Source organism: Hyperolius riggenbachi, chromosome 5 (genome assembly GCF_040937935.1).
Source record: "Hyperolius riggenbachi isolate aHypRig1 chromosome 5, aHypRig1.pri, whole genome shotgun sequence".
NCBI classification, from domain to species: domain Eukaryota; kingdom Metazoa; phylum Chordata; class Amphibia; order Anura; family Hyperoliidae; genus Hyperolius; species Hyperolius riggenbachi.
Window position 1 is genome coordinate 412,149,367 of NC_090650.1, and position 13,571 is coordinate 412,162,937.

The 13,571-nt window shown below is 44.4% G+C and overlaps 1 protein-coding gene across 5 annotated transcripts in view; it reads left to right on the top strand.

Moving 5' to 3' along the window:
- Positions 1-13,571, top strand: part of COL14A1 (collagen type XIV alpha 1 chain) — a 430,812-nt gene that overhangs the window by 323,561 nt on the left and 93,680 nt on the right. For all 5 annotated transcript variants that reach the window (XM_068237960.1, XM_068237964.1, XM_068237961.1 and 2 more), the window contains 2 exons: positions 3,542-3,691; positions 5,622-5,738. In XM_068237960.1, coding sequence (XP_068094061.1) covers positions 3,542-3,691; positions 5,622-5,738 — 267 coding nt within the window. The remainder of the gene's footprint in view (positions 1-3,541; positions 3,692-5,621; positions 5,739-13,571) is intronic.

Consider the following 13,571-nt stretch of genomic DNA (forward strand, 5'->3'; position numbering starts at 1 on the left):
GCCTCTACTGCAGCTAAAGAGCTCAGCAGGACTGGCAGGCAACAGGTATTGTTTAAAAGGAAACATCCATATCCTTCTCAGTTTAGGTTCCCTTTAGGCCTGGAACCCACTGAAAACCGCAAACGCAAAACGCAACCGCTAGCGTTTTGTCTGAGCGGTTTGCAAGCGGATTCATGCGCGTTTTTGGTCGTGTTTTGCAACATTGTATTTTTTTCCCCAGCGGGTGCCTAGCGTTTTGCGTTTTTATCCTGATTGGTCCTGTGAATTATTTTTCATCTTGTTACAGTGTGCTGAACCGCAAAACGCTAGCAAAACCGCTCAGTTTAGGTTTTGCTGAGCGTTTCCGCTAGCGGTTCAATACTTTACATTGAAGCGCTAATGCTCCCAAAATGCTGCACGTCCTGCGTTTGCGTTTCTGAGAAACGCAAACGCTCCTGTGGAAGTTGCCCCATCCATTAACATTAGCCCAGCGTTTTGGCAAACTGCTAGCGTATCGCAGTGCTGCCAAAACGCTGCCAAAAGCGCTCCTGTGGGTTCCAGCCCTCAAAGAGGATCTCTATCGAACAGAAATGCCCCTAGAGGGTACTCACCTCGGGATCCTATCGGGGCTTCCCCCGTCCTCCTCTGTTCCCACGGTGGCAGCGATAGAGCTCCCCGAATGGCGTGGATGAAAATATTTACCTTCCCGGCTCCAGCACACGCGCAGTAGCGCCTCTCAGCTCTTAAATAGGTGGAAATGGCAGATCCCAGTCAGGTCCGCTCTACTGCACTGGAGCAAGTCTCCTGCGCAGAAGAGCGGACCTGACTGAGATCGGCTATTTCCGAGCGGAGAGCCGCAGCAGCGCCCCCCGCTGGAACAGGGGAAGGTAAATATTGCACAGCCTCACAAATTGTCAGCTGTGCATTCCGTGGGCCACAGCGAGACCTCTGTAGGACGGAGGAGGATGGGGGAAGCCTCATTAGGATCCAGAGGCTTCCCCCTCCCAAGGTTAGTACCCCACAGGAGCATTTTTTTTTTGTACAGACTTTCTTTAAATTGATTGGTCCATGTTCAAAGCTGCAAATATTTGCATAAAAATTTACATAATCCTGCATGAACGTAAACAGATTGCAGCTCATTGATCATCCCTAAAGGTGGCCACATACGATACAATAAAATGATCCGATTTTACGGCAATTCGAAAAAAAATCGTATTTCCCATTTTTTTTTCGATTTTTATCTATTCGGAATGCCAGATATTTTTCTTCAACTTCTCTAAAGATTGTATGGTGTGTGTTAGATTGTCAATTTATTAATATACACACCCTAGACATTTTCTCTGAGTTTCCAATCATTTTTTATCATAATTAGGGAAAAATTGAACATCGGTGTGTGGTATATTGGTCATATTTTTAAAATGTTACAATCAGTCAGAAAAATTGATTGCAATTCTTAAATTGAACAGATATTTAAAAAATTGTATGGTGTGTGGCCACCTTAATAGAGATCTATGGTTGGTAATGCATCCTCCCTGGACCCGAATGCGACGAGAAAACAAAGCGGAGATTGAACTTGTCTGGTCCGCTCTGAGCCAAACCGACCATCACAAGTGGATACCGAAGCTTAGACACGGGTATTCCACAGTGTTCCTACAGCTGGCCATACACTGGTTGAAGTTTATTGAATCTGCTGGTAATCTTTTGCTCACAGTTGACCCAAACTAATTAAATTCTGATTGATTTCTGACAGTTTTTTGCATTAAAGGATGACCGAGTGTGGCGGTACTGAACGAGTAGAGGGGGAAGATGGGGCGGTTGTACTACCACAAGTGGTACAACACCAGCGTTCAATCTGTTCAGTCATATTTTTTGATGAAATCTATTTGAGGAACTCCATTGACACAAAGTACAGTAGAATGTAGTAAATGATTCAGGGTTCCAACTTTTGCATTAATTATCCTGGTTTCAACATTAGAAACACTTCCTATATCTATATACTGCTTTATATTGTTATGTAACCCCACCCTCTCAACGATGTTTAGCCTAGGCTGTTTATAATGCAGAATTCTCCTCCTAGAGCATCCTAGGAGACCAGGTATTATTTCTACTGGCTTGGAGACACAGGCCTTGATTCATCAAGACTTATCGAATCAATTACCGACAGCTCGGTAAAATACCGAACTCGATAAGTTGATTTCAGGATTCATCAAAGTTATCTACAGCCATTAGTGAGCATTCGGTAATCATTCGGTAATGATGCGATAAAACGAAAAAAAGTGCAATTCATGAAAATGAAAGTGGGTGTGGTTTAGAGTTACATTTAGGATTAGTTATCTCCTTCACTGCTCTTTCGCTATTCCTGTCAGATCATTACTGACAGAGAAGATGGAGCCATTTAAAGTGGTTATGTTTTAGCTGAGAGTGATTCAAAGGCGCAGAAGGGCAAGAATAAGGGCTAGAACCATATTAATTTGCAAGAGAATGGAATTATTTGCTATACCAGGACATCTGCATTTCTCTTGAATCCTCTTGTAAGAGAACACAGGCAGTGCCGGGGTTAGCTAATTTGTTAGCTGCACTACATTTTTTCAGAAAAGGTTCCTATTAAGCCGTAGCTGGCGAAATTGTAGGATTGTCCCAAGCCACTTCCAGAATCCTGGTCCAGGTGTTAAGCCCTATTCGGAATGTTGCTACATGGTGTTCAAAAGACTGCCTTTTACCCACAATTCCACTGGAATCTTATGGCCTTGTGTTAAATTACCGCTGTAAAATGGAAATATCGACACGTTACTGAATGGTTACCGCATTGTTAACGATATTTTATTGAAGTCACACCGAATGCGGAAAAACCTTGATGAATACAACTAGAAATCGATAAACTTTGAATTCGGTAATTTAACGAACTGGAAAAAGTTATCGCAAAGACAATGATGAATCGAAGCCACAGTGTGAACAATTATTCCGCTGTCATGTGCCTGTCAAGCAGAAAAGAGGTCACCACCTGTGATGAATTTGAGAATGTAAATCAGGGAGAGGAAAGATTTTACAATGGGCAAACACTGACTAAATCATTTATAAATACATTTTGTAAAAAAACAAGCAGTTTCATACATGACATTATATTCAGTGAAGATCCTCTTTAAATACAAAAAATATACATAGACTATATTACAGTAGAGTCCCAGTTATCCGCAACTCAACTAACCAGCAGTCTCAACCAACCAGCACAATTAGCCGGCAGTACTTAAAATAGTGAAGGCCAACTTCTTGGGCTGTTTGTGAGCTCTGCTGTGCTTAGCCAAGGTTCCACGGCTCCCCCTAGGTTAATATACTTTCAATTACTGTATTTTAACATGTAATAAAGAGTTCATGGTATGTATATAGAGGAGGTATAGTACTGTATTAGCTAGGGCTGTTTTTAACATTGAGTCTCAAGCAACCAGAAAGCACCCTTATCCGGCATCAGCCAATCCCCATCAGTGCCAGATAACGGGGACTTTGCTGTATTGAAAAACGACTCGGACTGATGCTTATCTTTGGCTCTGATGTTTTTCATTTTTAGGTGTGGGTCCAGCACTGGAGACATTTGTGGGGGACGATGTCAACACCATATTGATTGTCAATCTGCTCAGTGGAACAGAATACAACCTGAAGGTTTTGGCCTCATATCCATCTGGGTTCAGCGATGCTTTAACGGGAGTGGGCCGAACACGTGAGTAGAACCTCGTCGCCATCCTGTAGAGATTGTACTGCATAGTTCTACTTCTTAATGTTTAAGTATATGTACAGTATGTTTATATGTCAGTTTTTGTGAAACAATATATAATGTTGCCAGTTATAATAAAACAATGTACTAGCATTAATGATTTTGTTATAATTTAATCAGTATTCTTGGTATCCTCTTTTATGAATACATTGTTAACATGCATTATACTGTGCTGCACAGTAAGTAACAGGGGTGTAAATTACAAAATAATATACAGGTACAAACTGTAAGGAGGGGTGGAGGACTTAACGCAAAGGGGTAGGGGCCTATGTGGTTACCAAACTAGCAAAGGGGTAGGGGCCTATGTGGTTACCAAACTAGCAAAGGGTTAGAGGCCTATGTGGTTACCAAACTAGCAAAGGGTTAGGGGCCTATGTGGTTACCAAACTAGCAAAGGGTTAGGGGCCTGTGTGGTTACCAAACTAGCAAAGGGATAGGGGCCTGTGTGATTTCCCACTAGCAAAGGGGTAGGGGCCTGTGTGGTTACTCAGTAGTAAAGGGTTAAGGGCCTGTGTGGTTACTCAGTAGTAAAGGGTTAAGGGCCTGTGTGGGTTATTCAGTAGTAAAGGGTTAAGGGCCTGTGTGGTTACTCAATAGTAAAGGGTTAATTAAGTGCCTGTATATTTACTCAGTAGGGAAGGGTTAAGTGCATATGTGGTTACTCAGTGGTGAAGGGTAAGAAACAGTGGCCTCAATTCACGGAGCATTATCAAACGTTTATCAAACACTTTATCAAACGTTTGATAATTTACCTCATGGGTAAAATCTCATTTTGAATTCACTAAGGTGTTATATATTTGTTGAACGTTTTATCGGTAAAACATTCGATAAATATATAACACCTTAGTGAATTTAAAATGAGATTTTACCCATGAGGTAAATTATCAAACGTTTGATAAAGTGTTTGATAAACATTTGATAATGCTCCGTGAATTGAGGCCAGTATGTTCAATCAGCAGTCAAGGGTTAAGAGCCTATGGAGGTTACCAAGTAGTGAAGGTTTAAGGGCCTATATGGTTACACAGTACGGAAGAATTACGTGAGTCTTTACTCAGCAGCAAAGTACTGTGGGAAAAATCGCAGTACAGTAATATATATATACAGTATATATGTACATAATTACTGTGTGCTTCTGATGACTTAAGAGCACAAGTAAAAAGAATATTATTCATTTAACATTATAAATATTATAAATATTGGCTACATTTTTTTAAAAGCTTTTAATCAGAGTTACTCTTTAATCAGCTAATTAACCACTTAACGACCGCCTAACGTCGATAGGCGTCGGCAGGTCGAAGTGGTGTTTCCATGGAAACGTTCCATGTCAGTTCACGGAGGGTGTCTCCGTGAACAGTCTGCGAGCCTCCGATCGCAGCTCACAGGCGAAATGTAAACACGCGGGGAAGAAATCCCCTGTGTTCACATCCTATGGCGCTGCTGTCGCAGCAGCGCTGTAAAGGAGATTGGCGATCCCCGGCCTCTGATTGGCCGGGGATCGCCGCTGTCTGATAGGCTAAAGCCTATTAGAGGCGGTACAGGACGGATCGCCATCCTGTGTCGCCTATAGCAAGAGGAAGAGGGAGGGAAGGAGGGAGGCAGGGGGGAATAGCGCTGTGGAGGGGGGCTTTAAGGAGCCCCCCCTCCCGCTTGGCCACAGAGAGCGGCGGCGATCAGACCCCCCAGCAGGACATCCCCCTAGTGGGGAAAAAAGGGGTGAAGTCTGATCGCCCTGCCTAAAACCTGATCTGTGCTGCGGACTGGAGAGCCCATGCTGCACAGATCAGTGAAACAGCCCGGTCCTTAAGTGGTTAATAGCAAAGTATCTTAGCCGTCACCAGGGACAGCTCATCATTTATGTTTGTCTGATTCCTTGCAGTGTATCTCGGTGTCACCGGTCTGAGCGCCTATCAGGTGAAAATGACAAGCATCTGTTCCCAATGGCAGCTACATCGGCACGCATCTTCCTACAGGATCATCATAGAGTCACTGCAAGGTATGTGATCAAAGAGCCATATTAATCCCTGCCATGCACTGACGAAGGCCAAAAAGAGTCTGTCTGCATGTGGGGTTGTTGTAGCTTTGTAGAATGTATAAGCTATAGGCTCACTGTATGTAAGCGGCTCTGGATGTGCAGCCTCAGCTTTCAGGGGCATAAAGGGATGATCTGCATGTTCCGGAGTGATGCATCATGGGAAAACTAACTTGCTCTTTTAAAGGAAGTTTGAAGCAGATATTAAAATAAAACCAAAACACAAAACAGATACTTACCTAAGGAGGGGGAAGGCTCTGGGTCCTATAGAGCAGGGGTCCCTAAACGTTTTGGGTAGAGGGCCGGGTCAACATACTTCAGACTGCTGGGGGGCTGGAGTATACATAAGATGATGTAGAAGTCTTTGCCATACAGTGAAGCATACCCAGGTGACAACCTGCAGTCTAATTGGACAGCAGTGTCACCTGATGTGGAATTTGATGGGAAACCAGCGAATGACTGCATTCTGGCTTCCATGTGGATGGGAGGTGCCAGCACTGCTATTCTATATGCAGACCACCAATATTTAAAGATGTAGCTGACCGCATCTATAAGTAATACATTTTATGTGTAGGGGCCGGTAAAAAAGCCTCAGGGGGCCACATTCGGCCCGCGGGCCTTAGTTTGAGGACCACTGCTATAGAACCTTCCTATTCCTCTCAAGGTCCCCGCGTTCCAGTGTTTGCTCCTCCGTTCACATCTCCTGCCGTGTCAGGCTTCGGAAGTCGGGCGGCTCTGTACCGTGCATGCGTGAGTGCGCGAGAGAGGGCACTCGGGCATGCACAGTACAGAGCGGCCCGTCTTCGGGAGCCTGAGTGCTTCCGAGGACTTCCAAAGCCCACCCGCAGCGGAAGAGAGCTGTCTCAGTTGGAGACTGCTAACAGGTAAGCCTGCGGTAGAACGAGGGGACCAGGAGAGGAACAGGAAGGCTCTATAGCAGGGGTGTCAAACTCAAATACAAAGTGGGCCAAAACTGAACACCTGAACTTAGCCGCGGGCCAACCTCAATGTCTACTGGCCACCTTAAAAAGTTCCCTGGTCCTCCCCTATACAGTTCCCGGGTGTCTAGTGGTCCTCCCTCCCCTATACAGATCCCTGGTGTCTAGTGGTCCGCCCTCCCCTATACAGATCCCTGGTGTCTAGTGGTCCGCCCTCCCCTATACAGTTCCCTGGTGTCTAGTGGTCCTCCCTCCCCTATACAGTTCCCTGGTGTCTAGTGGTCCTCCCTCCCCTATATAGTTCCCTGGTGTCTAGTGGTCCTCCCTCCCCTATACAGATCCCTGGTGTCTAGAGGCCCCCATCCTCCCCTATACAGTTCCCTAGTAATTAGTGCTTCCCCCCAACCTCCCCATATGGCTTCCCTGGTGATCTAGGGCTTCACCTCCAATATAGCGTCCCTGGTGTTCTAGAGTGGGCCAAACATAATACAAAGTGGGGAAACCACTTGAGGGCCAAATTTAATGGCTCTGAGGGCCAGATTTGGCCCTCGGGCCAGAGTTTGACATGTACGCTTTATAGGATCCAGAGCCTTCCCTCTACTTAGGTAAGTATTTCTTTTTGTTTTATTTATTTTTGCTTCCAGCTTAAAGGACAATTGAAGTGAAAGTTATATGGTGCCATATTTATTTCCTTTTTAGAAATACCAGTTGCCTGGCATCCTGGCTGCAGCAGTGTCTGAATCACACCAGGAACAAGCATGCAGCTAATCTTGTCAGATCTGACTAAAAGTATTCGAGGCAGAGAGTCAGCAGGACAGCCAGGCAACTGGTATTGCTTAAAAGGAAATGACAGCCTCCATATCTCGTTTCATGTCCTTTAAGGATGAATTATCACAAATCCCTTCTACTATAAGAAGGCAAAAGTTACATGCAAGAAAAGTTTGATGAGAACTTTTTATTTTGTCATCTGCTCTGGTTAGGGGAAAAAGGATGAAAGTACAAAAACGAATTTTGTATTCTAAATAAATAGCATCACAGCGTACAAAGAGGACCAATCAATACGATGCACGATGTGTTAGATAAAGGCTTATCTGCATTCAATACTTTTAAACCAAGTAAAAATGAGTCTGAGCAGCCCCTCTCTAGTCACACACTGCACAGACACAGACTGTAAACAAGCACTGCACAGCAGCATGCAGCCTGCACCCCTGATTGGCTGCACTCTATTTTAGGAACCCCGCCTTCTCGGCTACATAATGCCTATGCTAGCCTTTAGCTTGTGTGCTGTGTTTTGGGATTCCAGCAATGACCTTGGATTATGACCAGACCTGCGAACTTGCGCTGTTTGCCCAGACCTTGATCTAACTTGGCCTTGTCACTGGATTTGGGTTTGACGTCCTGGGAAACTGATGGGGAAGCTTCTAGGAATTGCAGTTTTCCAGTGACTAAAAGCCTTCCTGTGTGCCGAAGCTTAAAGGAGCAACTGTAGCAAAAAGGGGGAAAAAAAATAAATCAATACATTGCAAAGTGAGAAGTTAAAAAATAGACAAGAGATCAAGAAATAGATTGATATTCGCCATGCAATTTGTTCATATTGTTTGATCCACAATCAGCCTGAACGTCATCATCTTTACTACTGGCAGACATGAAAAAAAAAACAGACAGCACCAACTGCTATCATCTATAACCACTCCCTCTAACCACTCCCTCTAACAATGTTATAGGCTAAAAGGCTGTTTTGATTCTTTATATATATATATATATATATATATATATATATATATATATATATATATATATATATATATATATATATATATACAGTATATACAAATGTGCAGAGGGAGATACTGGTTGCTAGGCAGTTGGAAACAGCTGTTATTTCCCACAATGCAACAAGGTTCACTAACAGAAAACTGTCAGGACCAAAGTGGTGACATCACACTGTGGGAGGGGTTTCTTCACAATATCAGCCATACAGGAAAGGGAGTATCAGCTACTGATTGGGATAAAGATCAATCCTTGGTTACAGTTCCTCTTTGAAGCCCCAACTGTCATTTTTCATACTTACATTTCATGGGAATGCAAATATAAATAAAGTGCATTTAATGTGGAAGAGTATATTTAATTAAATGTGCTTAAAAAACCCTAAAATTAGGCTCTTTTTAGGGGAATAACAACAACACCAGGGGGCCTCCCTGTTAAATTGTCCTCCCCCTGGGATCCATACTCCCAGGGCTGGTTCTGGACCTTTTACCTGAGGCAAACTTGTGAGGACCCCCCCCCCCCCCCCCCCCCGATTTGGAATGATCGCACAGCACCTTAAAAATTTCACCCTCAGTATAGGTAGCTAGTATAGTTTCCCCCAGTATAGGTAGTATTGTTCCCCCAGCATAGGTAGCTAGTATAGTTTCCCCCAGTATAGGTAGTATTGTTGCCCCAGCATAGGTAGCTAGTATAGTTTCCCCCAGTATAGGTAGTATAGTTGCCCATGCATAGGTAGCTAGTATAGTTTCCACCAGTATAGGTAGTATAGTTGCCCCAGCATAGGTAGCTAGTATAGTTTCCCCCAGTATAGGTAGTATAGTTGCCCCAGTATAGGTAGCTAGTATAGTTTCCACCAGTATAGGTAGTATAGTTGCCCCATTATAGGTAGCTAGTATAGTTTCCCCCAGTATAGGTAGTATAGTTGCCCCAGTATAGGTAGCTAGTATAGTTTCCCCCAGTATAGGTAGTATAGTTGCCCCAGCATAGGTAGCTAGTATAGTTTCCACCAGTATAGGTAGTATAGTTGCCCCAGTATAGGTAGCTAGTATAGTTTCCACCAGTATAGGTAGTATAGTTGCCCCAGCATAGGTAGCTAGTATAGTTTCCCCCAGTTTAGGTAGTATAGTTGCTCCAGTATAGGTAGCTAGTATAGTTTCCCCCAGGTTAGGTAGTATAGTTGCCCCAGCATAGGTAGCTAGTATAGTTTCCCCCAGTTTAGGTAGTATAGTTGCCCCAGCATAGGTAGCTAGTATAGTTTCCACCAGTATAGGTAGTATAGTTGCCCCAGTATAGGTAGCTAGTATAGTTTCCCCCAGTTTAGGTAGTATAGTTGCCCCAGCATAGGTAGCTAGTATAGTTTCCACCAGTATAGGTAGTATAGTTGCCCCAGTATAGGTAGCTAGTATAGTTTCCACCAGTATAGGTAGTATAGTTGCCCCAGTATAGGTAGCTAGTATAGTTTCCACCAGTATAGGTAGTATAGTTGCCCCAGTATAGGTAGCTAGTATAGTTTCCACCAGTATAGGTAGTATAGTTGCCCCAGTATAGGTAGCTAGTATAGTTTCCCCCAGGTTAGGTAGTATAGTTGCCCCAGTATAGGTAGCTAGTATAGTTGCCCGCAGTATAGGCAGTAAAGTTGCCTCAGTAAAGGTAGCTAGTATAGTTGCCCCCAGTATAGGTAGTATAGTTGCCCCAAAATAAGTGTCTGACAAAATAGCTTAGGAGGAGCACCACTCAAATGTAAAATCGGTGTGCCACGGTCTACGTCCCAGTGTCTCTTGGGGCGTTCAAACACCAGACTTCTCCACAGAGACCGGCACCACTCATGGTGGCTATTACAATTTGATAAAGGGCTAGGCCCGAAACAGCGTCTGTCATTGTGCTGCCACTTTGCTATATGCAATAAAAGAGCTTAAATATTGATTCACTTGAGTGGTGCCGGTCTCTGTGGAGAAGTCCAGTATAAGTAGCTAGCATAGTTACCCCCAGTATAGTTGACCCAGTATAGGTAGTATAGTTGCCCCAGTATAGGTAGCTAGTATAGTTGTCCCCAGTATAGGTAGTATAGTTGCCCTGATACACAGTGGGATGCGAAAGTTTGGGCAACCTTGTTAATTGTCATGATTTTCCTGTATAAATTGTTGGTTGTTACGATAAAAAATGTCAGTTACATATATCATATAGGAGACACACAGTGATATTTGAGAAGTGAAATGAGATTTACAGAAAGTGTGCAATAATTGTTTAAACAAAATTAGGCAGGTGCATACATTTGGGCACTACAAAAAAGAAATGAAATATTTAGTAAATCCTCCTTTTGCAGAAATTACAGCCTCTAAAACACTTCCTGTAGGTTCCAATGAGAGTCTGGATTCTGGTTGAAGGTATTTTGGACCATTCCTCTTTACAAAACATCTCTAGTTCATTCAGGTTTGCTGGCTTCCGAGCATGAACAGCTCTCTTTAACTCACACCACAGATTTTCAATTATATTCAGGTCTGGGAACTGAGATGGCCATTCCAGAACATTGTATTTGTTCCTCTACATGAATGCCTTAGTGGATTTTGAGCAGTGTTTAGGGTCATTGTCTTGTTGAAAAATCCAGCCCCGCGCAGCTTCAGCTTTGTCACTGATTCCTGGACATTGGTCTCCAGAATCTGCTAATACTGAGTGGAATCCATGCGTTCCTCTACTTTGACAAGATTCCCAGTCCCTGCACTGGCCACACAGCCCCACAGCATGATGGAACCACCACCATATTTTACTGTAGGTAGCAGGTGTTTTTCTTGGAATGCTGTGTTGTTTTTCCTCCATGTTATGCCCAAATAACTCAATTTTAGTTTCATCAGTCCACAGCACCTTATTCCAAAATGAAGCTGGCTTGTCCAAATGTGCTTTAGCATACCTCAAGCGGCTCTTTTTGTGCTGTGGGCGGAGAAAATGCTTCCTCTGCATCACTCTCGCATACAGCATCTCCTTGTGTAAAGTGCGCTGAGTGGTTGAACAATGCACAGTGACTCCATCTGCAGCAAGATGATGTTGTAGGTCTTTGGTGGTGGTCTGTGGGTTGACTCTGACTGTTCTCGCCATTCGTCTTTCTGTGTTTATCCAAGATTTTTCTTGGTCTGCCAGTTCGAGCCTTAACTTGAACTGAGCCTTTGGTCTTCCATTTCCTCAATGTGTTCCTAACTGTGGAAACAGACAGCTGGAATCTCTGAGACCGCTTTCTGTATACTTCCCCTAAACCATGATGGTGAACAATCTTTGTCTTCATGTCATTAGAAAGTTGTTTTGAGACCCCCATGTTGCTATTCTTCAGAGAAAATTAAAAGAGGAGGGACACATACAATTGACCCCCTTAAATACTCTTTCGCATAATTGGATTCACCTGTGTATGTAGGTCAGGGGTCACTGAGCTTACCAAGCCAATTTGAGTTCCAACAATTATTTCTAAAGGTTTTGGAATCAATAAAATGACAAATTAATGCACCTGCCTAATTTTATTTAAACAATTATTGCGCACTTTCTGTAAATCCAATACACTTAATTTCACTTCTCAAATATCACTGTGTGTGTCTCCTATATGATATATTTAACTGACATTTTCTTTTGTAAAAACCAACGATTTATACAGGAAAATCAGGACAATTAACAAGGTTGCACAAACTTTTGCATCCCACTGTGGGTAACTAGCATAGTTACCCCCTGTATAGTTGCCCCAGTATAGGTAGTATAATTGTTCCAGTATAGGTAGCTAGTATTGTTGTCCCCAGTATAGGTAGTATAGTTGCCCCAGTATAGGTAGCTAGCATAGTTACCCCCAGTATAGTTGCCCCAGTATAGGTAGTGTAGTTTCCTCAATATAGGTAGCTAGTATAGTTGTTCTCAGTATAGGTAGTATAGTTGCCCCAGTATAGGTAGTTAGTATAGTTGCCCCCAGTGTAGGTAGTACAGTTGCCCCAGTATAGGTAGTATAGTTGCCCCCCAGTGGTGCCTGCTCCCCCCCTCCCTCTCTAACCATGACACATATTCAACAAGCCCCCCTCCCACATGCGGCCATCTCTCACGTTACCTTCTAGCGGCCGCTTCCTCCTGCCGCCAGTCCTGCCACTACTCGCCGCTACACAGGCCTCAGGTCAGAACGACCCATTGCGCTGCTGTGTAGTGGCAAATGGCGATCAGCGGTATGCAAGAGGGATGGGGGCTGTTGTAGAGGAAGCAGCCGCCGAGAAGGTAAGTTGATTGGCGGCCGCAGGGTGGGAGTGAGGTGGGCGAGAAGCTGCTCCAGCGCCCATGCCGCCTGCATCACTTTGCGTCATGGGAGGTACGGCGTTGCATACTCCTCCTCTTGGGACTTTATCCTCCCATGCAGAAATGTTGCCCTGACACCATTGCAGAGTAATGCATCAACCCAGGGGGCCTCCCTGTGAAAGAGTCATGGGGCACCCTGAAATCCTTTCTCCTCCCCACAGGACCTGACCCCCCCCCCCCCCCCATGCACACATTTTACCCAGACACCACTGCAGAGTGATATTTACCCGCTTCCAGGCACACCTCCATGCATCACAACTGCACGCTCTCAGTTGCCATTCATCGGCTCTCACTCATTTTACTTGCATCGGTCATGTGATCAGGAGCTGGCAAAAGGCAGCAGACCCACTTTCCATCTCCTCACAGATGCCAGGATAGAATAAAGAGTGTAAGGAACTTAGCCAGCGATCTAGCCAGCTAGAGACTCCAGCTTCCAGGCTAGTCTAGCGTGGTTAGGTCTCATCCCAGCCGCTCGGCATCCTTGACATCGCTGTGTGTATACACACGCACAGCAGCTTCCTTGGACAGGCGCACACGGGAGCCGGAGGGTAATTGATTAGAGTTTACTGACCAACAAGTCACTCTGTTCTTTTGCAGCCTATGGCTGCTGAGACCTTTGTCCCTCCCGATTGGTTCCTGCCCCAATAAAGGTTTGCACTTGTTAGAGTACTCGTGATAGCAGATAGTTTGTGGGCTATACTGCTGGGTGTGTTCTGGATTGCTACTTTGTTACGACTCTGCTTAACCCTCCAACCCCCCCACCCCACCCCCCAACCTACAT